The sequence below is a fragment of the Brassica oleracea genome, chromosome C2 (assembly GCF_000695525.1).
Source record: "Brassica oleracea var. oleracea cultivar TO1000 chromosome C2, BOL, whole genome shotgun sequence".
In the NCBI taxonomy this organism is placed as follows: domain Eukaryota; kingdom Viridiplantae; phylum Streptophyta; class Magnoliopsida; order Brassicales; family Brassicaceae; genus Brassica; species Brassica oleracea.
The window spans coordinates 48,070,573-48,092,849 of NC_027749.1; the positions used below are offsets into that span (position 1 = coordinate 48,070,573).

General features: G+C 40.1%; 3 protein-coding genes across 14 annotated transcripts; 2 read left to right on the plus strand and 1 right to left on the minus strand.

Annotated features, from left to right (window-relative positions):
- The first annotated feature begins 725 nt into the window (after positions 1-725).
- LOC106327097 (late embryogenesis abundant protein D-34-like) lies at positions 726-1,589 on the plus strand. Its single transcript, XM_013765133.1, has 3 exons — positions 726-904; positions 1,015-1,272; positions 1,360-1,589. The coding sequence occupies exons 1-3, from the start codon at positions 767-769 to the stop codon at positions 1,516-1,518; spliced, it is 555 nt and encodes a 184-aa protein (XP_013620587.1). The 5' UTR covers positions 726-766; the 3' UTR covers positions 1,519-1,589.
- A 43-nt stretch (positions 1,590-1,632) lies between these two features.
- LOC106327095 (protein MON2 homolog) lies at positions 1,633-12,431 on the minus strand. Of its 12 annotated transcripts, XM_013765131.1 has the most exons (45): positions 12,179-12,431; positions 11,734-11,919; positions 11,496-11,585; positions 11,142-11,212; positions 10,877-11,032; positions 10,495-10,612; positions 10,345-10,400; positions 10,197-10,251; positions 10,047-10,103; positions 9,820-9,921; positions 9,631-9,711; positions 9,466-9,518; positions 9,237-9,306; positions 8,920-8,983; positions 8,680-8,828; positions 8,429-8,559; positions 8,288-8,345; positions 8,059-8,156; positions 7,881-7,968; positions 7,650-7,715; positions 7,520-7,579; positions 7,277-7,363; positions 6,944-7,130; positions 6,773-6,816; positions 6,579-6,686; positions 6,349-6,480; positions 6,209-6,261; positions 6,066-6,114; positions 5,902-5,960; positions 5,670-5,809; positions 5,422-5,585; positions 5,212-5,340; positions 5,061-5,146; positions 4,798-4,913; positions 4,602-4,714; positions 4,385-4,508; positions 4,094-4,215; positions 3,820-3,991; positions 3,561-3,738; positions 2,995-3,319; positions 2,767-2,906; positions 2,467-2,591; positions 2,187-2,388; positions 1,935-2,004; positions 1,633-1,803 (listed from the first exon to the last, which is right to left on the minus strand). In XM_013765131.1, exons 1-45 carry the CDS (start codon positions 12,281-12,283, stop codon positions 1,648-1,650), a joined length of 4,995 nt encoding a protein of 1,664 aa, XP_013620585.1. In that variant the 5' UTR covers positions 12,284-12,431; the 3' UTR covers positions 1,633-1,647. The 12 variants fall into 12 exon arrangements, with proteins under 12 accessions (XP_013620585.1, XP_013620586.1, XP_013620581.1 ...); XM_013765132.1 differs by having other exon boundaries at positions 1,684-2,004; positions 2,467-2,585; XM_013765127.1 differs by having other exon boundaries at positions 1,684-2,004.
- A 4,952-nt stretch (positions 12,432-17,383) lies between these two features.
- LOC106324458 (uncharacterized mitochondrial protein AtMg00310-like) lies at positions 17,384-17,842 on the plus strand. The gene has a single exon (XM_013762421.1). It carries the CDS (start codon positions 17,384-17,386, stop codon positions 17,840-17,842), a length of 459 nt encoding a protein of 152 aa, XP_013617875.1.
- The last annotated feature ends 4,435 nt before the right edge of the window (positions 17,843-22,277 follow it).

Consider the following 22,277-nt stretch of genomic DNA (forward strand, 5'->3'; position numbering starts at 1 on the left):
TTTTCCGTCGGAATGTCCGTCAGAATATGGCTGTTTTCTTGTAGTGTCGGAATTAGTCCGGCGAAAGTTAGTTCGTCGGACCGTACAAGTCAGCGAGATGATAAGATATGAAACCCTAGATCTAGCCGAAAGTGAGTGTAGTAATTTGCGGATCCTCTCATCGTTGCATCTCCTCCTCCTTTTATAGACGGTCTCATGTTGACCTAATTCGCCTTGACCCAACAGGCCTTCTCGACGATTGGGCCGAGATGTCGGGCCACTGAACCGAGTCGTCGAGCCGATGACTTACGGTCATTCGCTCTGTCGGCTAAAAGTAGTCTGAAGTCAAGCCAACTACTGGTTCGCGAGTCGACGAGCCGAACTCACCTGTTTTGATCATGTGTCAGGACAATTATCATGTGGGCCTTTTAGATGTTTTGATCATGTGTCAGGACAATTATCATGTGGGCCTTTTAGATGTTTTGATCATGTGTCAGGACAATTATCATGTGGGCCTTTTGGGAGGGTCAGGCTCATACCTAATATGTAATAAAAATTGAAATAATCTCACAATTTACTAACAGACATGGAATACATATGTCAGATTTCTTTTGGCTAAACTAGGATGCAAAAATGAGAGAAAATTGAGGAGAACCCTTCTTCGTATTGTGTAAGAGGATCACAAAATTGAATGGCTCATGCAAACCTATATAGATTCCAAAACATTACAACTATATATTGCGTAGAACACAAGGAAACGAGAGGACTTTAGGGTTGACCAAACAAAATGAGCCAAGAAAAGCTGGAGAAGAAACCTATAACTTATGACGTAAAAGAAGAGGCCAAAAAGACTCCGGCGACGGAGGGAGGCATTGCGACGGATGACAAAGAGAAAGGTGTCGTCGCCGAGTCTACCGGTGTTCAGGTCCCTATATATAATAATCCGATCATTCTATACGTTGTTATTTAACATATGTAAAGACTATCAAAAACATAGTAAATAATCGAATGATATAGAATATTAAAATTTTGTAGGACGAGGGAGAAGTAAACCAGAAAAAGCCGGAAGGTACCATAACAATCGGAGAGGCTCTAGAGGCAGCGGTTCTCACGGCAGGGAATAAGCCAGTGGAGTGGAGTGACGCAGCGGCCATACAAGCGGCTGAGGTTAGAGCCACGGGAAAGACCAACATCATGCCGGGCGGTGTTGCAGCTTCGGCTCAGTCAGCCGCCACTCTCAACGCTCGAGCTAACTCCGAGGACGACAAGACTACGCTCGCAGATGTTCTCACTGTAAGTATATGCTAGGAACCAGTTTCTTGATACATTGTGGGTCCTAACGATGTTTTGTCCTTCTTGGGGACACAATGGTTCTGAAAGGGAGCGAGTAGCAAATTACCGTCGGACAAACCAGCAACGAGGAAAGACGCAGAGGGAGTGACAGGTGCAGAGATGAGGAACGATCCCCATCTCACTACTTACCCAACCGGTGTGGCCGCATCTGTTGCTGCGGCTGCTCGGATAAACCAAGCCAAGTGATACCATCCTTCTTTCTTGGAAGCTACGTAACTAATGCTATTGAGAAGCCAAGTATGTAAACTAAAAACTATTTGTGTATATGTTGATGTATATAAGATTTTAAAGCTTTTGAAGTAGATGTAAGCTACATTAGTTCAACGAATATCCAACAAGATCAGAATGAAATATATGTTTAACAAACATGGTAAGATAACTCTCAAGTATTGCATCCTCAGCGGGAAAAAAATCAAGAACAATCTCATGAACAACGAGAGGTAAACAGCATACAGAATAAATCGGCACACGCTAAAACAATGAATACAACCTAAGTGATAGACAACCAAAACTTATCAAGAATCTACTGTAAGAGAGAGTTTAAAAAGCTCAAATGTTCTGAGAAACATTGTCATATGTTGCTATCAACTGGATAGGCTAACCTTTTCCAGGCCTAACTCTGTCGCAACTGCTCGTAATAAAACTTGTACCAGCTCTCTCACCCGCGTTTCCCTGAAGAAAACAGAACTCTCATAATCAAATTTTGATAGGAGTTTCGTATGTTTTTAGTTACAGATTCTTCTCCCATTCTAATTTGATCGGTTTGATTACGAGTTTGTTAGGGACCATGCACATATTTTGTCACCCTTTTAGATATCAAAACTCCAAAAAAGGAATTGAAGAAGTGATATTACCTTGATAACACAATCTCGCACAGTGAGGGGAAAAGGACAAGTAGGTGTGCACGGGTGTCACGATTATCATCGCGTAAGATGGTTTTCAGATAGGGTTGCAATGGAAGAACTGAAGCAGCCTCGGGGTGAATGGTGAGGCGGTCAAGTTCTTGAAGGGCAAAGATAATCTCTTCGAGTCTAGCTGTTGGGATTGGACGGTTGTCTGTCAAACGATAAACAGAGATTAAAGACTAGCAAGCGAAGAACATGTTAAGGTTCATAAGAAGATGGAGACCTTTACCTAGATTATTTTCGTCGATTAAAAGTCTACTCAAGATGAATTCACATCTTTCCATTAGCGTGATGATAGAGATCCTGCTCACCTCTGCTCTTGTTGTGTGCCAGTTCTCAGTTTCAGAGCTGAAACTAAAAAAAAATATTGATGTCGGTATGTCAAACGAGGGAGTAAGAATGAGTACTCTCTATGTGAGATATGTACAAAGAGTGTAAGCAAATAACGTCTAAGATCATATTATGAAGTATGAGATGCTAGTGTCTTTGAAATAACGGCTAATGATCCTGGACATGTACAACGCGTTACCTGCTCAAGGAAAACAATTTTTGTAAGCATTTCAAGGAGAATCTGCTACAGTGGGCAGGCATCAGCTCCACAGTTTCAATAGGCAACGAGCATGTACGTGATGCACAGCGGTCTAAGGTTAAAACAAGCCGCTCCAAGACCTGTTGATTCAAGATACGGAAAATTATATCAAAAAATCAAGACATGGGAATAATAGAGACCATTTAAAATGAAATCCAAGCTGCTCACTTCTCTGGGTGCATCAACGGTCGACTTAAGAACAATATCACCGAGACCATCTACCAAGGCCATCTCAAGGGTCTCATTGGCCTTAAGCGCTGCTGGAGGGAGAGAATTTGAAGAAAGTGCACGTCCACAATAACCAACAAGGAAAATCTCGTAAACATCTCCAATTTCTTTCCAAATGCGTATCCGAGCAGGTTTGTTAATTTTCAGGTCTGTGTCACCACCCACAGAACATATTTTCACATCTTCAACTAGTAAACGGTTGAAGCCCTCAGCTGCTACCTTCCAGAGTGAACCATCTGGATTGTCTCGTCTTGTCATCATGCACCTAAAAAACAAAATGATCCTATAAGTTGGATTGTACGCAATTATCCCAGACACAAGTGGGGAGAGTAATTAAAAACACTCAACAAAAATATCAATAAATTTTTTTTTCTGGGTTGACCCCATATAAATAGATTAACCGAATAATATGTGCTTCCCTTTCGAAACTTATTGTTATGAGACTATTGAGCTGAGAAGAGCCACGACATCTGCACAGTGACAGAATAAATGCGAGTTGGGTTTACCTTCTCAGGTTCTGGATGACTTCCGGAAACATAATATACTTTTCAGCTGCAGGAGCCCGGAGGAGGAGCTCCACCAGAGCAGGGATCAGCTTTTCTGCAAACATATTACTCGTGATTCTTGTGGTTGGAGTGGTTTTGTCAGACGAAGAATCAGCTTTGCGTTCCGATACTTCACTGCCTGGGGTAAATTTATAAACAAATATCAGATTTAACAATTGTTAAGTGTAAAATAACATCACGAATTTACTTGCACGGTGACCTATGGTGCTCTGCTGAGTCTCCCCTTCCTCATTTGCCAGCGCAGAATCAACCCGTGGAAGATAATGCAGAAATTCTCTTAGTAGGATTAGCCACATTGATGAAAGATGCTCGGGAGGACCCAAAGAGGGCAAGATTTCCAAAACATGACGTAGTACAGGGGGAACATGGCCCTTGAAATCATCAATGTCATACGCATAAGGTAAACGCAAGAGGCAAATTTTGAAACTTAGTATTTAAGATGAAGAACGTAAAGAATGTGAGAACAGACTTACAAATTCAGTTTCAAAAGTTTCACTACTTATAATAGCCTGCTTTATAGCCAAATCTATAATTCCCAGCAATTGCATGTACATTTTATCATCAAACATCTTCAGTGATTGCACATATAATTCACCTGTCAAAACATTGGACAAAAATGAAAAAGGAAAGAGTAAGATCCAAGTATTACAGCAGAGAAGACCACCTTTGTTTCAGCCATTTCTATTCATTGAAATTGTTCATCTAAGTCAAAAGAGTAGACTCTACAAAGGTGCAGAGAACTCACTGGGAAAAAAATGAATTACCTAAACCATGCAGAATCTCTTGTTTCACCTTGGATGCTGTGTCACCTGTGTAACTTGATGACTTCTGGAAAACAAGCTCATACACATCCATGACCGAATTAAGATATCGGAGTTGCAAGTTTCCCTAATTCATAAAAAGTCAGTTAAAAAAATGAAACACGGATATGACAGAGTCAATAGTAGCGCTCGTAGATAGTTCAACTAGCTGCGCTATTACCTTGACACAGTGAGATACAACAGCTGTCTGCAGACAATTTATCGCTGCAAGTGATACTTCTTTACTCCCATTGAAAATGCTATTCTTAACAAAAGCCAACAAAGACTCCCATCCTACAGAAGTAGAAGTTCCACGATATTTCAGTTTTTTTCTAAGCCACAAAGACCGCAGTCCACGAAAATCACAATTCACTCACCTGACCAGAAGTTGGGTAAGCTTTCAAGAAGAGGAAAATAGGAACGGAAGAGGCGGGCTATTCCTCCAAGGACAAGCACAAATGTTTCATCCCACTGCTTCTGTGCTGTATTGCGACTGCAAATCAGCAAGAGGATGGCAAGGTTAAAAGGTAGGAATAGTGGTAAGACTTCGAAAACAAATAAGTTATTCATGTATTAAAGACTATCAGAGAGAAATGGACAATGCGAAAGACTTCCACGCGCAGAAAATTCCTTTTGTCACCTGTGATGTATAAGCATGTGCACTGCCTTCCCTCCCCGAGTGCCTATTTCTTTTCCTTGCCATTCGTCCTTTGATGATGTTGCAGCCTACAAAAGAAGATTCACTTGTCACAAGAGTCTCCTAAATGGATGAGTTGAATCGCTTTCCTCACCTTGTGAGAAGCGCCATCCAGCATCGGGAAGATATAGTTCCACAGACAATCCTCCCACATGCTTTTTGAAAGTTTATTCCCATGACTTCCCAGAATCTGAAAAAACGTCCTGACAGCTGAATTCCTCACCTAAAATATAATAACAATGAGAAAATAAGATAGGGCGACACCCTCACAATTGAAAAGACAACGGTGGTCTATGAGGAATACCTCCGGTCGCTCGTCATCCACTAGTTTCTGAATTAACGAAAAGACTAAAAATAACAATTTCTCATGATTGACTACTTGTATTCGAGCTTCATAATCTGGCTTGTTGGAATCTTCCACACCCTCAACAATTGTTTGCTGTGGAGTGGTATCAACAGTATTGAGTCCTGCAGGGGGAGCACAGTCCTAAATATTTAAACAGAGCTTCTCTTACGGTGATAATTGTAGACTAAAATTTGGCAGTTATTTACCCGATTCTTTCTCCATTAGAGACCCATGATGGAGCCCCTTTGCTACGAAATCAGTTAAAGTCCACAACAGGCCAATGGCTGTTAAACTTATATTCAAATCAGTCTTCTGTGCACTGTAAGCTCCAGTAACGTCTATGCACCTGAATATTAACATTACTAATTAGTAATTACCATCCCCATAGGCAAAATGTTGACATCTCTGACAGTTAAGTGACGACAGGTAGAATCTTACACATGGAGACAGTCTTCCGGAAGAGTAGGAAGTCCATCGCTCATAATAACCCGGAGACTCTGTAAAGAAAAAATAAGGTATCAGTGATAAGGAATCAGTAAGCGATGGACTAAATACACAGCTGCTGACTTTTATTACATCCAAGGAAGCAATCCTTGACTAACCTGAAACCCGAGGGTCGCCACATCCTTCTCTAATGCGTCGGCAACAGACCTTAAAAGAATAGGCGAGGAAAAGGATCAGTAAATGGAATGGGAAATTCACTTTCACAATGGAAAAAAAAATAGAAACTGAGCAATAAACATACCTCAACATTTCAAGAATGCCAGGCCAGCTATAGTACAACTTTTCCCCACATCTCTGATGAGATAAGATATATGCAGGAGCAAAAAGTTAGATATAGAAGATACAAATGTTGATCTCTGAATGTTCATATCGTATATATACCTCCAGTACATGAAGGAGGATTTTTAATGAACCAACTCGAACATCGGATTTTTGAGCAGAAAAGTAAAGAGCCCTGAGAGAAGATAGTACAGCACACTCAACTGACTTCAACTCAATTGACTTTGATTCTACCTAGGAAGAAGAACAAAAAGAAGAAATCAAATAAGGTTATTTTTGCATGAGATGGAGAACACTCGAATTTAAGCAAGGACAGTGAAGAAAAAGCTCACATCCAGAGTTGCATCTCCAAATTGCTCTGAACCTAAGACAGCACATATGGATTGATCCAGGGCATCAAGCGCCATATTTCTCAAGTTCTGATTTGAATGCTCAGCGAGCTGCAATATGCAGTTGAAGTGTCAGTAAACCCCAGAACAATGTCAGGATATCCTACAAACAAATAGAATAATGAATACCGCGTCACCTCAAGAAAGTGGCCAACAACTTGGTCCCATAGTGGTTCCACCCCTGTCGCACAACGAAAAACAATAATTTCACAGAAATAAATCCAGACACTGAAAATATACAAGGCGACAGCATGGAAAAGAGAGATTATACTCTGAAGATGAACTTAGAAAATCAATTGAGAACATACTGTGGAGATTATTTACGAGAATAGATATCATCCTGTCCACCGAAAAACTGATGCTCCCAATTTGTTTACTTGAAGCTGATGAAACACTCCCCGAAGTTTCTGTCATGGATTGATGGGACAACATATGGAGTGCAGAAAGAAGTGATTTAACAGCAGACACATGCATCAGAGCCGAGCTTTCAAACAGCTTGCAAAATGAAAGCAATGAGTCAAGAACCAGGATTTTCAGAAATTAACTAGCCAACAAGTAGCTCTAGCCATAGAAATCTCAACAAGAAATTAACCAGACCAATCCAAGGCCATAGATTATAGAAGAAAACTGTTTCGCCTTACTTGAGAATTTAAAGAAGAGAGAATGCTAAAATCAGCATACTGCCTAGAAGGCTCCCTGGTGAGCTTTGGGACTGCAGTTGCGACTTCCTACAAGTAAAAGATAAGGTTATATTTCCCTAGAGCTTCATAAGAGTATTCACAAATGAGATTAAAACATGAAAGATAAACTACCTATCATAATGATCAGGCTATATTATACAACAAAAAAAAAGACAATCCTGCACGGGGGTTTGCCAAATTTACCTGGGTGGTTGCATGAGGAGAATGAATAGCTCGATCTAGGGCTGCCAGAGTTTCAAGAACCTGTATATGTTTAGGATTTCCCGTTATCATGAGATAGTTTACTTGAACATACATGAAGCAAAATACTCACCAACACCCATGATGGCCCCAATACGTTATGCAACCTATGAGCGACGTTGAAGAGTGTTCTTAATGCCTGAAAAATAATCAGACGGACTGTTAACCAAGCACATTTTACCAAATCATATTGCTGACAAAAAAAAAACAAATCATGTGAAAGGGAAAATCTGCTAAGGAGTTCTTTTCTTTCAATGCATATGAGGATGAATGAGAAACTGGATTAAAATGTCATATTAAATACCTGTACATTCTTGGGTGTCAGGACAATGACATCTTTCTGATCAACCTGTATTTCAGAACGTTTGGACATAGGAGACTGTACGAGGCTGCTGAAACTACAAATGAAATCCCCAGTATTAACCGGTTAGCATTGATTAAGTAGCTTCGACATGATATCAAAAGCACAACTACCAACGTACCTTCTCCTTTCGGCATCAGTTGGCAAAACGATGGTAAATTTACAAAGCGATGCAAGAAAAGAGTTCAAGGGTTCTACAGCATGAAGGACGCCACATGCCTGAGAAAGAAAAAGGATGTCCATCAATTCTTCTGGATAGGTAGACAGCATAAGGTTACTTGTCAATGTAAAAAGTGAAAAGCAAAAAGTCCACACAATGCCATAGTATCCACATACGTATGTGCATTTACCTGAGTAAATGCTTGATACCCTTTCAGTATCTCCAATACGATTGCCTCACCTTGTGACCTTCAAGAACAATTAGATTAAACAATGTCTTCAGTGTTTGCCTCTTCACAATCAATATATAGTCCAGAAAAGGGCTATAATACCTTGATAAAATAAGGGAAAATGCGTCGAGTATAGTCAGCCACAATGAATCTACCATTGAGATACAGATATGTGAGGCTTTCCCAGTATAATAATCAGACGAAGGATGATGCTCGTATCTGGGGGATTCTAGCTGGTGGTTTGACGAGAGAAAAGTAAGAAAAACAAGACACCAACGGGCAGAGGTTAGAAAGAGAAGAATGTAAGCCAAACATTATTATGGCATAGCGGAGGAGAACCCTGCATCAATTACCTCCCCAACGTCTACCGCTTCATCTGTTAAAGTGGCGACTGTAAAAACAACTCCAAGTAAGCCTTCAATTGCCAAAGTTATTGCATGAGCCTCGCTCGCAACAAGAACAGCCGCACTGGAAGCATCATTATCAAGAATCCATTCAATTCCTACAGCCGTGGGGAAAATGTATAATGACAACTTTTAGAAGAATAAAAAAACAACTGAACTATGCGATCCTTAGAGGTAATAATTGATTACCTTTAGCTTTGCTACTAAACATCCCAGCAACAGCTGCTAGACTTTCCTCACTCGTCTCCTGAAACTACTTTCAAGAAAACCAACTCAAGAATTTAGCTATGTTCTAACTTTTTACTCTCGTTATGAGATGTCTTTAGTTAATTAAGGCAATTTAAAGTTCCTGAAGTTGTTCCTAGACTTTTTTTTTGGTACACAAAATAGGTAAAAACTAAATGTAGATTGAAAACCAACTCGTAAACAAATAAGATAGCGACTACGAGACCTCAAGAAAATCGAGACTAGAGAAACATTACAGTCGACCTGCCCGACAAACCCACCTGTATGCTAGAAACAACTCGAGCAAGCGCTTTGACCATGCTCTCCACAACATTTGTATTTTTAGGGTTCCTTGAAAGATAAATTACTATTAGATCACAGAAGGAACTTGATCCAGAAAAATAAAACTTAATCCACTGCACAGTATGAAGAAACAACAAGACGGGTAATAAATTAATGTAACATGCAACATTGAGTGTAGCAGGACAAAAAAGAAGTAAGTAGCCTTACATATCAAAATTCTGGAAAAGAATCCGTAATGTTCTTGCCTCAACACAGAACCCCTATTTAATGACATACACAAGATATCTTAAAAATGAATCAAAAAGAAATTGAACTCCTTATACTATCTTATATATACACGTGCAAGTACTAATTTTGAAATATAACGATTACCCTCAAAATCTCAAGAACAAGAATGCGATGCCACAATGGCAAATCCAAAAATGTAGCTTTCACAAGCATATTTAGGAACACCTGTACAGACAGAAATGAAATGGACGCACATCAGTACAGAAAACTTGCATATATCATAGTCAATAGGAGGAAATTAATGTGCTTGTTCCTTTGCGATCAATACTGTACCTCGCATTCTGTAATGAGAGACGAACTATACAGTCGAATAATATGAGCAACTGACCGCAGCACCAACCGGCGGAAATAAGGTTCAACCATTTCTCCCTCGAGCTGAGTAGTAAAAAAATTAATTCCATGAGTAAATGCACGTAGATAAGCTTTAATGCTAATCCAAGTTTTATCGAGATCACGTTGAAGTATACAAAGATACAAAAGGCAGTGAGGCATGATTTTACCTCTGAGCTGGTCCGAAGTGATGTCATTAGGAGGGAGCAGATTTGGTGACGCAAAACCTGATAAATAAACAGGTGAACTTTTACAGTTGGTCAGCATGCTAATGAAAGGATGAAAAATAAGCGCCAATTTGGTAAAAAGCCTTGATGTACCTGTTCGTAGGGAAGTAGTATCTTAAAAACTGAGATATAGTTCGACAAAACAAACCTGCAAAAAAAATTGAGAACTCGTACATTTAAATAATGATTTTCAGTCCATTTCAACATGGGAAACTATATCTAGAAATTCTTGCCAACTCACTCAATTAGTTCGAGGGAAAAGGTCCTTGGAAGAGAAGTGACATGCAACCAAGCCGCCTGAAGCATAAACAGAAATATTAACCTTAGTGGAATACCTTTAATGACACTTAGCTGGAGAGGAGATACATAATATAGTTGAATTAACACATACAGATCCACCTGCAGCTGAGGCTGTCAGGTCCTCAAGCAAACGCAGACCGAGTTTACCGGTTTCACTCAAAGTGTCTCTCATTGTCGATCGACCAGAGATAACATCTTTCTCCAGGGACCTGGTTCATATTTCTGTTAGTCTATTAATAGCTGTAACACCAAATACCAAAGGCTGCAATTGATAAAGCAGGACTTCTAAATGGAGAGCCTGTCTCTTTCATTCTATCAGGAAAAACACAAATTAACCAGCATATAACAATTGCATCACCCTCTGTGAATTAGAATAACAAAGTGCAAAAAATATATGTGGAAAGTAAAGAGACTGAGAGTACAAAGAAGGAGTTGAAAGAGTAAGTTAGATAGAGATGATCAGGACTGCGTACTCTGAACTATTGATATTCTGACTCAAATCTCCAGTAACTGAGCCAGTCCTTGCTGTTTGACTGCTAGATCCATATTTAAGCATAGGAAGGGACTCAGCCGAAACCACTTGATCAAAAATCATCGCAACTGCTTGCCTGAAGGTAGCTGCAGCAGTACTGGGAGACCAAAAAAAGGAACCATGGTTTTTAATTTTGACAGTAAAAAACGTTAAAAGAGGAATATACCATCGAATTAGTGAGGTTGGTTTGAATGAAAGCAACTTACTTGTAAACACTAGGAAGTCGGTTGTTATCAAGAAGCCTGAGACAGATACTTAGTCCGAGAACCATATTTTCCTGGAATTAAGAAAGATGCTAAAAAGCCTCACGAATAACAAAGCCAAGGAAGCAGATCCATGGAGAACTAATAGTTTTACAATAGCATAATACAGTTTTGTCTTACTGCTCTTGATTAATGGGTCACTTAAAAAACAATTTCCTGACATCCGCATTCTATTGTTATATGCATAGAACCATTTTAACTTTCATTTACGCAAATGCCCAGGATCGGAATAATTTAGTCTACCAGCATTTTTGCGTTAGACTTCCATTCTTACTTCAATAAGCTTTTCGTACTCACCTCGGTTTCTGGATGTAGGCGAGATTGAAATATTATTAGAATGGTTTGCAGAGTCTTTAGTTGGATATTTTCTTCAGCCATTTCTGAATGCTGCAAGTAAGGAAACACCACGTTAAGTAGTGTCTAGCAGAAAATCATGTATGAGAAAGACACAATGAATGGTTAATTTAACATGCTAGATAGAAAAGAGTGAAAGAGATAGAGAGCTGAACTTAATTAAACAAAAACTCTGACTTACATCTTTCAAGGTATCAAGTATCTCCTTTAGAGACGATGGTTCAACAGCATCATGAGATATAAGCTTCTGCAAGCACGAAAGCCCTATAACACTAAGTTTTGTGTTCCTGACTCCACAAGCCATCAGAAAGATCCGAAGGATGTCTTCATTGCTCGAAAGATCACTCGCACTCGATGAAGAACGTAGCTAACCAAAAAAAAAAGTAAAAGATTAAGTCTCACTGCTTGAACTCTAAGGCTCTTACAATTCAATTCATGAATCAATTCAATCCATGTTGCAGAAAACAGAGATAGCTATTGATTCACTCTTCACATGATCAATCAGACGCACTTTCAATATTAGAGTGACAGTTCACAGCGCATAGTGGCGAGCTAACTAAAACAACGCACAGTGAATTCAAGCTCGAACAGCAGACGTGTGCATTATCACTATGAGGAAACCTAACCTTCAAGATTGCGTGCTCCGCTCCGTCTTTGACGGCGGGATACCTCCGTCGCGCCTCCGCGGAGAGAGCGCGGAGATCCGCCTCCAAAGCCGCTACCAAAGCCATCTTCGTACTTAGGGTCTAAGGGGAAAGTTAGATGTTACCAGGAAAAGAGCTGAATCGGAAAGTATGGCATCGAGATCGGACGGTAAAGCTCCGATTTGAGAGGAATTGGGATGGGAACGAAGGTGAGAGAGATCTTCCCGATTGTGATTTTGCGCTGGTATGGTATGTTTATCATGCGCATGTCACGTGCTTCAAATCTCTGGAGCTTCACAGATTTGGTACGATTGGATATAAACCGGCTTATACCGAGGGTTTTTGGGATTGTGGAATTTGTTCAGTGTTACATGTTTGTGATTCTTATTTTTCTATTTGATTGCAGTGATAATAAGTCAAATCAAGATTAATTCACATTACGGAAACATAACTGACAAGAAAACTAACAATATAATCTATCATCGAGAGGACAAAGAAGTGGTGACTCAGTAAAAAAAAAGACGAAATTTTCTCATAGGCACAATCCCCGATGACCGGTCACCCAACCCTGCAACATTAATTCTCCACCGTTTCCACCGCAAGAAAAGATGAGCCTGGCCGTAGCTACTCTTTTTCCGACGACCTAAAAAGCGGCAATCTAAATTCTGCTCCGATCAACTGATAGATCTCAGGATGGTGACTTTCCTACAGTGTACTAATCTTAGAGGCATCCTCTCCTTCTTAGGTGTACTTATAGGAAAGTTTGTAGCTACTGGTGTTTTTTCAAGAGTTGCGAGCAGTTAAAGTTTCTAAACCTCATTAGCTACTGAATCCTTCAGAATCTTCATATTTACCTCGGGTTGAGGATATCTTTCACAAATCTCTACAGGTTAGGAGTTCACAAAATGCTCCTAAAGAAGAAGACCCAGCTCTCTCAAGTATGGCACATACATACTCCAGATCCGAAAAAGGCAAGTGGGTTGCTGACCCTACGAGAACAGAGCGTAGAAGGCCAGTCCAGATACCTCGAAGTGACAACTCAGCACTTATTGAAGACAACAAACTCACTCTGATAGGGAGAGTGACAAACCCAGCAGTTCAGAAGACACAATGGGTGGTTGACTAGCTCATCCAGTACTGGAGCGTGGAAGGAGAATTAACCGGCAAAGAGTTAGGACCAGAACTCTTTCAGATCCGCTTCACCTCAGAAGAAGCCCTTCAAACGGTACTGAAGAAAGGTCCCTGCCACAAAAACGTTGGATGATCCTATTGCAGAGATGGGAACCAGTAGTCTCCAACTCCTTCCCAAGAAAGATAGCTTTTTAGATTCGTATTCATGGTCTCCCACTCCACTATTGGACTATTGACACACTGGAGGCCATAGGTAAAGAGCTTGGGCCGATCCTAGACAAGGATGTAGACTATGGAAGAATCAGAATCCTTATTGATGGGTTAAAAAATTTAGAGATGAGGCTCCCCATCCAACTCCCGTTGGAGGAAATCTTAGAAGTCGATCTCGAGTATGAAAAGCTTGAAAAGCATTGTTTCCTCTGCTTCTCTCTCTGCCATGAGAAAGAAAATTGCCCTTTCAATAAGGAAAAAACTATCACGCAAGACATCTCTCAAGGCATCAGTCAACAAAATACGCTGAGGAAATTGGAAGAGCATCATCGCAAGCATGATGCTAGAAAATCAAATTCTCTACACTCCAGAGATAGAGATTTGGATTCCAGAGAACTACACCATAGTCAGAGGTCGGTTTACTCGAGACTACAGGAACCAAAGAGGAGTCGTTACCCCCACTTAGAAGTATCAAGATCTTTCAACTCCAGAGATAGAGACCAGAGGTATCAAGGGGAACAGCAAGGTGATCGAGGTCGTCTTCCGGTCAGGGACCAATCCTCCCATCACAGCTACCCATCACACCACCGTTCTCCAACCAGGAGAGCTTTTAGGGGTCCTTCCCCTTCTCATAGAAGTAGGGAGGATCGAAGAAATATTCCAATGAGTCAGAAATCTCAAAGCTCAAGAACACCTCCACCAAGACCTCCCAGAGAGGAAATGATATTACCGGTGGCCCCGGAACAAGGTGAAGTGATCAGTCGTTCTCGTGAAAGAATCTCGGCGCTAGCGAGAATAGAAGAAGGCAACAACCACTCCTCAGGTAGAATCCCAGCCTTGGAAAGACTCGAACCTCCCGTAGAGAACAATAATCCCTCTGCTGGCAGGGTCTCTGCTTTGGAAAGAATAGAAGCCCCTGCACAAGAACCACAAAGAGCAACAGGTCTCTCTACCTCTCTCCTTGCAAGACTCCAAGATGTGGAAGTGCGATATGCTGACGAAGAACACCAAAGCCCGCATGTAGCTGAAGGCTCAGCAAGGCAGCCTCTGAACCTCTTAAGCCCGGCAGTTCAGACTGAAAGTATGAGGACTCCTGCGGCCCTGAGATTGGGTCCCGACTCGGAAACGCGCAAAAGAAGCAACCCCCCAAGAGCTTCAAGGAAGAAGACTGGCCAACCAGTACAACCAGCTAAAAGGAAAGGTCCAGCTAAAATAACTGGTACTTCCAGAACTCGGGGGAATAGAAGCCCTATCCAAGGAGCCAGAGCATCTAAACAGCTCACAGCAAGAGTGATGCCACTGGCTCGAAAGAAATTACGTGTGGACATGAACGATCAGAGTCAAGAGTTACCTTTTAATAAGGATGATGATACACCGGCAGTGGTGCGTGGAGTAGGAACAAGCAGAGGTAGGGCGGATTTTCAAAATCCATCAGACCAGATTTCTTAGTTGTACTAAGTTGGAACTGTCAAGGTTTAGGAGGAGACCTGACAGTTCCTAGAATTCGGGAGCTGAAGCGTGTTCAAGCCCCGGATATTTTGTATCTAATGGAGACTAAGAATCAAACAGCTTTTGTACTCTCAAAACTTCAATCTCCCGAATATAATCAACACTTCATAGTACCACCCTTGGGGCTTAGTGGAGGTCTTTCCCTCTTGTGGAAGAATGAAGTTAATCTTTCAGTGCTTAGTTCATCCTCCAACTACATTGATACGCAGATTAGCTACAAAAATAAAACTTTCTACATGACCTTTATATATGGGGCCCCTCAGCAGGAGAATAGAGTGAAGTTTTGGGAGGAGATCTCGCTTATGGGCCAAGGAAGAGAGGAGGCTTGGGCCATTACTGGAGACTTTAATGATATCCCTGACAACTCAGAGAAGGAAGGAGGCCCAACAAGATGTGAAGGATCTTTTATCCCGTTTCGAAGCTTTGTGTCTACAAATGGACTTTGGGATGTGAAACACACAAGTAACCAATTATCCTGGAGAGGCGCCGGCACACCCATGATATCAAATCACGGTTAGACAGAACGCTATCGAATGTATAATGGTTTGATATGTTCCCGTCTGGAAGCTGTAACTACCTCAGATTTGAGGGTTCTGATCACCGCCCCCTCATTACCTACCTTGAGTTTCATAAAGTGAAGAAAAGGAAACCTTTCAGATATGACAGGAGGTTGAATGAGAATGAGGAAGCTAGGAGAATCATTGAAGCAGCTTGGAGACAAGGAATAGAGGAAAGAGTAGAGTTCAAAATCTCGAGGTGCAGGCATGAGCTCATCAAGTGGTCTAAAATGCAGAAGGAAATCAGTGCTAAGGAAGTGTTACAAAAGCAGGCAGAGCTGGAGACAAAGCTATCAGTGGCCACACCGAATGTTAGCAGAATAACAAAGATCTCGGAAGAGCTCATAAAAGTGTACAAGGCTGAAGAATTGTTCTGGAGGCAAAGAAGTAGGATCATGTGGCTGCAGGAGGTAGACCGAAATAGTGTGTTCTTTCATGCGGTGACAAAGGGGAGGAAAGCTCGTAATAGGATAACGGTCATAGAAGATGCTGAAGGTACCCCGGTCCATGAGGAAGAGGACGTGGGGAAGGTGTTTACGGAATTTTATCAGAACTTGTTTACCACCAATGGAGGCTTGGAGTTTCGTTCAGTCGAGGAAACAATCTCAGAAAGAATCACGCCAGAAATGAATGATAGGCTTTGCCAAATCCCAGATCAAGAAGAAGTGAGATTAGCTACCTTTGCTATTCATGCGGACAAGGCGCCAGGAGCAGATGGATTTTCATCAAGCTTTTACCATTCGTTTTGGAACCTGTTGGGTACCGACATTTACCGAGAGATTCAAGCTTTCTTCACGTCAGGTTCTATGAACCCGAAGATCAATGAGACCCACGTCTGCTTGATTCCTAAGATCACGGCCCCTAAGGTGGCAGCAGACTATCGCCTGATCGCGCTTTGCAACGTCAGATACAAAATCATTGCAAAAATCCTCACTCGCAGACTGCAAAAATACCTCCCAGAGCTGATCTCGCACCATCAGTCTGCCTTTGTTCCGGGAAGAGCGATTTCAGAAAACGTATTGATCACTCATGAAACCCTTCATTACCTGAAGACGTCAGGGGCTAAGAAGAGATGCTCCATGGTTGTTAAAACTGACATGAGTAAGGCGTACAACAGAATCGAGTGGGGATTTCTTGAAGCGGTCCTGAAGAGACTAGGGTTCCGAGGACTATGGATCCAGTGGGTGATTGAGTGTGTTACCACATTGAGTTATTCATTCCTTATTAACGGGACCCCATACGGTAAAGTCACTCCCTCTAGAGGACTTCGCCAAGGTGATCCAATCTCCCCATATCTCTTCATTTTGTGTACGGAAGTGTTGTCGGGATTGTGTACGAACGCTCAGAGGAACGACAGTCTTCTCGGTCTACAAGTTTCGCAAAAAAGCCCGTACGTGAATCACCTTCTCTTCGCGGACGACACGATGCTTTTTTGCAAAACTAACGAAAGAAACTGTCGGACCTTGAGAGCAATCCTCCGAAGATATGAGTTGTGTTCAGGACAGTGCATCAAACTGGAGAAGTCTACAATTACTTTTTCCTCGAAGACTCCGGAAAGTATCTGAATCAGAGTGAAAGAAAGGTTGGGAATCAATCAAGAAGGGGGGATGGGAAAATACTTGGGCCTGCCTGAAACCTTTGGTCGAAGCAAAAGAGATGTCTTCACGGGAATGGTGGACAACATCCGGCAGCGAGCTCAATCTTGGACTACCGGTTCTTATCGGGAGCAGGGAAGCATGTCATGCTGCAGTCAGTTCTGACTTCTCTCCCAACTTATTCAATGTCCAGCTTTAAAATCCCGGTCTCTCTATGCAAAAGAATCCAGTCCATTCTCACTAGATTTTGGTGGGATAGTTCCCCAGATAAGAGGAAGATTGCGTGGGTGGCTTGGAGTGGAATGGCCAAACATACATACTTGGGAGGTCTTGGATTCAAGAAAATAGAAGATTACAATGACTCCCTAATGGGAAAGCTCAGCTGGCACATCTTCTGTAATCCGAACTCTCTTCTTGCCCAAGTTTTGAAAGGCAAATACTTTCCAGATGAACCCTTTTTAGATAGTGTGGAGAAATCAGGTTCCTCTCATGGGTGGTCTAGTATTTTGGCGGGGAAGGAAGTTTTAAAGAAGGGTCTGGGCTACATTATTGGAAATGGAGAAACTATCAAAGTCTGGTCGGATCATTGCCTCTCCACTTCAGAGCCTGTAGTTCCGATAGGGCCACCAACGTTTGACAATTAGAACCTTCTAGTGACAGATCTGTTGAATCAACAAACCAATGATTGAGACCTGGAAAAAATTTGCCTCCACTTACCTCAATATGAGGATCAAATCAGGCTCATTATTCCAAGCTCATCAAGACCAGTGGATAAGCAAGTCTGGCTACCTGAACCTTCAGGGATCTACACAACAAAGTCAGGTTATAAAAAGATTTTTGAAGGAAAAAATGCTTTATCTCAGGATCCCTTCAACTGGATGAAACATGTATGGAAGCTCCATACTGCACCAAAAGTGCTTCACTTCATATGGAGAACTTTAAACAATGCATTGCCGGTGGGAGCACTCCTCACTACCAGAGGAATCCATTCTGAGTTGGCTTGCAAAAGGTGTGGAGAGCTGGAAACCATCACTCATCTCTTCCTAGATTGCCCTTTTGCGGTAGAAGTCTGGGCCAAAGCCCCCCTCGTAACACCTGTTGACAGAGTATCTGAAACTGAAACGTTTAGAGATTGGCTGTCAACAAATGTTTCAAAAGGTTCCCTCCCTCCTGTAGGAGTAACGGCCTCCCCGCTCACGACATGGCTCTAGTGGAATCTCTGGACTGCAAGAAATAAATTGATCTTTGAAAACAAATGTTTCCAGGTTGAAGATGTTATCTCCAATGCGGTGTCAGATGCAAGGGAATGGGAAGGGGCTAATGCCAAGAAAAGTAAGAAGAAGGGCAACAAAGCGCCATTAAGCAAACGACTCCCCTCAGTCCCTTCTTGTTGGATCGATGGTGCTTGGCAGGAAACCTCAAAAGCAGGAGGAATGGGCTGGATCATCAAGACAGCAGCAGGGGAAGTGCTCTGCAGGGGCTCCTCAAATCGCTCACACGTGTGCTCTGCTTTGATGGCGGAAGCGTTGGCTTTGCGTGAAGCTCTAAAGAAGGCGCAGGAGTTAAATCTTCAAAGCCTCCAAGTGTTCTCGGACTCTCAGGTCCTTGTTTCGAACCTTGATGCATGGATGGATTTGAATGAGATTGCAGGTGTCCTCCAGAATGTCAAAAGCCTTGCCACTCTCTTATGTCCGTTGTCGGTTGTTTTTATTCCTCGTGTAGAAAACTCTCAGGCTGATACTCTTGCTAAATCAAGCCTTTCTAGATTGCTAAATGTTGTTTGAACTGGTTCGATTAGATTTAATGCAAGTGGTTTGACAAAAAAAAATCTATCATTAGGGATTTTTAAAAAAGTTTTAACCACATGTTTAATTAAATATTAACATCATCTTCACTTATGTTAAATTTAGTTGATGTCGTCTAATTCATATTAAACATAGTTGTCTAAAATCTCTAATTTTCAAAAGTTTGTGTATTTAGTAGGAAACAAAAATTAGTTTGTGTATTAAATAGAGATCCAAAATAGTTTGTGTATTTTATTAGCAAATAAAAATCAGTTTGTGTAACTTAAAGAATTTTCTTTTCACAATTTGACCACGTGTAAAATTAAACACTAACGTCATCGTCACTTTCGTTAAACATAACTGACGTCGTTTAAAAGCGATGTGTAAAATCTACGAATTTCAAAAGTTTGTGTATTTATTAGGCAACATAAATTAGTTCGTGTATTAAATAGAGATCCAAAATAGTTTGTTTATTTTATTAGCAAATAGAAATTAGTCGGTGTATTTTTTTAAAAAATTCTTTTTTATTATCCCAGACATTGATGAGACTTTGCCAGGAACGACGTCGTTAGTTTCACCGCGAGAGTATTCTCCCATGAACAACCATTGTCAAGACAAGCCCTGGGCGACAAGCCCTGGGCAACAAGCGTGGCTAGTCCTTTAATGAGACCTTTGCTCGACGTCGTTTTAGCAACAAAAAACAAAGGAATAGTTTAAACAATTGAAACAAAGGGATGGTTTAGCAACAAGAAACAAATGGATGGTTTAAATATGACATATATGAACACAAAGATATATTCATATTTCTGTATGTTAACAATACCAGTTATTTTTGTATGCACTAAACTACAATCTAATAAAACATTATATAATTTATTTAAGTAATTAATAATTCAATAATCGCCATTACATAATATATATATATATCTATATATATATATATTAACATTATACATTGAAAATAACTACATTGTACAATAATAATAATAAAAATTAATTATGAAAATGTTCAAAATATATATTATCTGAAGATAAATAATTAATACTAGTTATAAATTAAAAAATTAAACTGATTATAATATGAATCAAATTACTAGCAAGATAAATTACACAAAACAATTATAATTAATGTTAATTAAGCCTTATTACTGAATTAAAATCTCTCTAAACCATTAGCACTAAACAAAATTTAATTAATTTAATCAATTTAAAATAAAATCTCTGATGCTGCGTGGGTCATGATCTAATATTCTGCATTCCATACACACGCCCTATAATAAATAGAAATAATATATTCCTTGAAAAGTACATATTTTAAAATGAAAGTAATCTAGAAGTACTCAAATTTAAGATTTATTATTCATTGTATTAAGTCATTTGATATTTTATACATCTATAAATAGAGGATCAAGCATAACAAAAATTAGGCATAACCATTGACTCTACTTAGAAGAAAAAAATGGTTCTTACAGATGCTGAGATTCTAGAGATTAAAAGTGAACTCGAACGTGTTAAAAAAACATCAGAACTAGATGAAGAGCATATGAAGGTAAGCTTTCATTTTAGTTCACCTTTAACTGTTGTTTTTTACACACAAATGCTTATTCAGATTTTTTAAAAATTTTAGGATCTAGAAGAGAAGATGACCAAATACTTAGAAAAGGAAAAGCTTGTGGGTAGTTTACTCAACGCTGTGCTAAAGATGACAAACAATTCTGTTGCGAAGAAACAGGCTTCCTCATCTCCATCAATGCCATCGGCCTCAGGTGACAAGGGAAAGCAGAAGTAGTAGTAGTTCTTTCAAAGCTTTTATGGAATAACTAATCTGAGATTTGTGTAATAAAGAAAAGATTTCATTGTCTTTCGGTTTCAAATATTTAGGATTCTCGTGATAAACCAATAAGTCTCTTTCGTTTGTTTTTCGGATCCTCCCTATACCTTTCTTCATCATTTTAATTTTAAAATAAATTCTGTTTTGGAAAATTAGCATACCACACTGATATTCACGTACGTGTACACGCCTCCAATTTTTTTCTCACAAAGCTTATCTCTCCGAGTCTCACCATACTTCTTCGTCTCGTCTCTATGGCGCTATGAGAGGCTCCATCTTCCCCCGCCATGTCCATCTTCCTCTTCTGTGTAAGTTTATCTCGGTGATGCTCTATCCCCATTTGGTTCCAGTGGTGGATATAGGAATGTTAATGTAGGGTAAAATAACCGTGTCCAGTCCAACCCACAAATAACCCGACCCAGTTTATACTCAACCCGTGAAAACCCAAAAACATGAAGGTTAGAATCCAAACCCATAAAATAATCCAGTAGGGTATAGGTTTACACATGGGTGTAAATCCTAAAATCTATACTAAGAATTTGATAGTGATCGAGAGTTTAATCAACGGAAGATAAATGATGTAGGCAACAATATCTTTAGAACACAACAATGTAATCAGTTTTTGGTAGGCAAAAATGGACTTTTATTGATGAACAAGATCGAATACAATGAGTAAAACGAGATCGAACGTTACAACGAGATCATTAAGAGAAAAGATCTAAAGATGGATGAAAAAAGGTCGAAGTATGGGTGTAGCTCTTGATTAAACGTTTAAGCACAAGTCAATTAACCTAATGTGCCAACAATACCACAATCGAATGGTATGTCATTGTAGCATTTTAGGATCGAATCCACAGAGAACTAGAGACATATAACTGTTGAAAACTAAACTTGATTTGGATCAAACATCATTGAGTTAATCATGTGTTGATCCAAAACTTAGCCCAAATTCTAGAAAAATCATCCACCTCCTTAAAATAAAAATCTAGATATTCTTATAGAATTATCTAGAAAATTAGGATAAAATAATCTAGATATTATGTTAGAATTATCTAGATTTAGGATTAAAATATTTGAGATATTTTGTATAATGGAGGCTATAAATACCTCCACTCCCCTTTCATTTTGTAGCATCAAGAAGTATCCAAGTTTGTAAGAATCATCTAAGTAATAACAATCCTCTTCTAAATTATAAAAGCTTTCTTCTTCACAAAGCTTCTTTCTCTTCAAACACTCAAACACTTTCTCCATCTTTATAAAGTTTTTCATTCCAACAAAGTGGTATCAAAGCTACAAATTCCTTTTGAAGATGGCAAACAATGGTGTTCCCTTCCAAGTTCCATTGCTCACTAAGAGCAACTATGATAATTGGAGTATTAGGCTGATGGCTATCCTAGGAGCACATGATGTGTGGGATATAGTCGAGAAAGGCTTCAATGAACCGGAGAATGATGGTGGTCTATC